Source organism: Gossypium hirsutum, chromosome A09 (assembly GCF_007990345.1).
Source record: "Gossypium hirsutum isolate 1008001.06 chromosome A09, Gossypium_hirsutum_v2.1, whole genome shotgun sequence".
Lineage (NCBI taxonomy): Eukaryota > Viridiplantae > Streptophyta > Magnoliopsida > Malvales > Malvaceae > Gossypium > Gossypium hirsutum.
The window spans coordinates 83,150,547-83,154,033 of NC_053432.1; the positions used below are offsets into that span (position 1 = coordinate 83,150,547).

The following is a 3,487-nucleotide window of genomic DNA, read 5'->3' on the forward strand; positions in this document are numbered from 1 at the left end:
TCGTTTTCTATTGTTTTTCTTTGTTGCCTTTTTTTGTCTTCTTTTGCAGGTATGGAGTGGTGGAGAAGTGCTATTTGCACTTATTAATGCAACTAAAGTAGTGGGATTAGGTGATTTAGGGTTTCTTTTTCTTTTATTTTTTGTTTTGGGTATTGGGCTAAGGTTAGGTATTAGGTTTAGGTTTAGTATTTATTTATTTGGTTTATTAGGCCTGGGCAAAATTTAGACCATACAGACCTTAACCCAAATTTTACTCAGAAGTTAAAACAATCTCGAACTCGAAATTAACAAACATGAAAATAATAATAACTCAAAATGCTTGAAACCCACAATGACTTGAATTAAACCCAAATAACCCTGAACCCCAAATAACCCAAACCGAAAATAATTGGACCCAAAATGGGTCTGAACCAAAATTAACCCAGCAATTCAATAACCGTAAAAACTGTACAAGCTGAGAATCATTAGTTTTGCTTTTGGCCTTTGGCTCCCTTTTTTTATTGAATGCTTGAAGTTGAAACCTGAGTTTTACACACACTTTTTATCTTTAAACAGATGAAAGTAGTTGCAAATTCACATGTATCCATCCTCTCACATCAATATTCAACAATGGCTTCCTTTTTAAAACCTCACAAGATAACCGCTTAAAACCCCATTCTTTTTCTCTCTTTTCCATCATCCTTGTTCTTCAAGAACCCTCCGGGAAAAAACCCAATCTCAAACAACCAAAAACAAGATTATGAAACCATTAATGGTGTATGAACAAGAAGGTCATCATCATCACCCCAAGGTTCAGTTCCCATTAGACTCGGATTCTTACAAGATCGTTGATGAAATTGGTATTGGTGTTAGTGCAATAGTTTACAAAGCCGAATGCATTCCCCTGAATTCAACTACCGTCGCCATCAAATCCATCGACCTTGATCAGTTCAAGGTTGACTTCGACAACATCCGACGTGAAACCAAGATAATGACCCTCCTTTCTCACCCCAACATCCTTAACGCTCATTGTTCTTTCACCGTTGGCCGTCGTCTTTGGGTGGTTATGCCTTTTATGTCTGGTGGTTCTTTACAGTCCATCATCTCGTCTTCTTTTCCCGACGGTTTATCAGAGCAATGCATCGCAATTGTCCTCAAAGAAACCCTTAATGCATTATCGTATCTCCACAATCAAGGCCATTTGCATAGAGATATAAAGGCTGGGAACATCTTGATGGACTCAAACGGGTCTGTTAAGCTCGCGGATTTCGGGGTTTCGGCTTCGGTTTACGAGTCGAGTTCAGGTTACGGGTCCGGTTCATCAACGTCTTCGTCGCCGATGATGCTCACGGACATGACCGGAACCCCCTATTGGATGGCCCCGGAGGTGATACACTCACATACAGGATACAGTTTCAAGGCTGATATATGGTCTTTTGGTATAACGGCGCTTGAATTAGCCCATGGAAGACCACCATTATCCCATTTACCACCTTCAAAGTCTTTGATCATGAAGATAACCAAGCGGTTTCGGTTTTCCGATTACGAAGACAGCATCAACAAAGGTAAGAGCAAGAAATTTTCAAAGGCTTTTAAAGATATGGTCGCTTCGTGCCTGGATCAAGATCCGTCGAAGCGACCTTCGACGGATAAGCTTTTGAGGCATCCATTTTTCAAGAGTAGCAAAGGCTCTGACTTCCTCGTCAAACATGTGTTGCATGGATTGCCTAGTGTCGAAGAAAGGTTTAGAGTAGGCAAGATTCTAAGAAAGAACGACGTCGATGACGACGACGAAGATGATGTTGAGGGAGAATCAGGGTCTGAGCTCGTTAAACAAAGAAGAATCAGTGGATGGAATTTCAACGAAGACGGATTCGAACTCGACCCGGTTTTCCCCACCGAGGCAAGAGACGATTCCGTGGTGAAACAAGTTCGTTTCGGTGGTGAAACCATCATTTTAGAAAAGGGAACTTCCGAATCAAGCTTGAATTTGAACTCTCCCGAAGCAGAGTCAAGCTTGGTTAGTAGTACTACAACTCCACCATGTGAAGAACAGCAAACTGAGAACACTTTTAATGCAGAAACAATGGTGGGGGGGTTGATGGCATTGAAGAAGAGTTTGGATGATCAAAGGCAAAAAGTGAGTGAGTTGATTAACTTGTTTGGAGGGGAAGTGATGAACAAAGAAGATCAAATGGTGCAATTGATTGAGAAGCTGAGGATGGAATTGGAAACTGAAAGGCAAAAGAACTTTGAATTAGAGATGGAATTGGAGTTTCTTAAATTCCAGATTTCTGGTGCATCCAACACTGATGAAAATGATTGACGTTTTTTTCACCCTAAATTAGTACATTTTGCTGTGAAATTTCGAACTCGTTTTATGTTGTTGTTTTTGCTTGCTTATTGGAACATGTTCTTTGGTCCTGGGTCTACCGTATATCACATACTGTCATGCATGAAATTGAAATGGAGAGATTATGAGGTTTTTTTTTTTTTTTCCTCATTCTTTTATGCATAATATTTGTTGTTTGATACTTAAATTGGCTCAAAATTTTCATTTCTAGTATATAAATTGTGGGTAAAAAACTACGTTGATCTTGATCCACCTTAGAAACTTTTTGGACTAAAGAAGCCTATTATTAGTCCTTTAGGTTAATTTGCAAACGACCCAAAACTTCAAAGGTGGTCATTGTTCCATAGGCCGCTCCGTGGGTTAAAACACTGGCAAGACTAATAGTTCCATTGGGTTGGTTTTATTCATAGTTTTTCAAAAAAAAAAATATTTGATGTAGGTTGGAGTTGGGCTGGTTGGTAACTGGTTTAGGGTTGGGCATTTTTCCCAGATTTGGCTTAAAAACATAAAAATTCGGTTCTCTCGAATTCAACTACCAACTTAATCCCTTTTCGGACAGGTATCTCAATAGTTTCTTAGTCAATCATGATGAAGAGTTTAAAATTTGAACTTTATATTTAATATTTTTTGTATATATTTCATACTTACTTTATAGTATATGTTTGAAATTGGAGGAACGACACATTCGATTATCACAGTATTATCATATTCTTTCATTGTAGATAAACCATGTAGAATAGCAACAACAGATACTGTACTTACAACATGATTGCGATCTTCCTTCCCCGTTGGAAATTGGAATCTCCCATGAAACAAAGAGCTGTGACCAACGAATAGCAAGGCTTACCGTGATTCACAATACAAAACAACAAAGAAAAAGAGTTAAAACTTAAAACCAACACGCACGCACATCTCTCAATTCTCATCACATCTGTCAGCCTTTGATGTCTCAAAGTCTCACTCAATCCTTAATTTCAATGCATTCCACAGTCTACTTTACTCTTTAATACTTTCCATGTACTTTTTCTTTTTACATCAATTCAACGTTGATGAGATATACAATCTAACTAAATAGATTCCCAATATTACTTGAAGGTATGAATGTCGTTCATGATTCTATACTTTCATATCTCTGTACTAATATCCAAATTCAAC

General features: G+C 38.2%; 1 protein-coding gene across 1 annotated transcript; it reads left to right on the forward strand.

Annotated features, from left to right (window-relative positions):
- The first annotated feature begins 481 nt into the window (after positions 1–481).
- LOC107928460 (serine/threonine-protein kinase BLUS1) lies at positions 482–2,472 on the forward strand. Its single transcript, XM_016859703.2, has one exon. It carries the CDS (start codon positions 740–742, stop codon positions 2,303–2,305), a length of 1,566 nt encoding a protein of 521 aa, XP_016715192.1. The 5' UTR covers positions 482–739; the 3' UTR covers positions 2,306–2,472.
- The last annotated feature ends 1,015 nt before the right edge of the window (positions 2,473–3,487 follow it).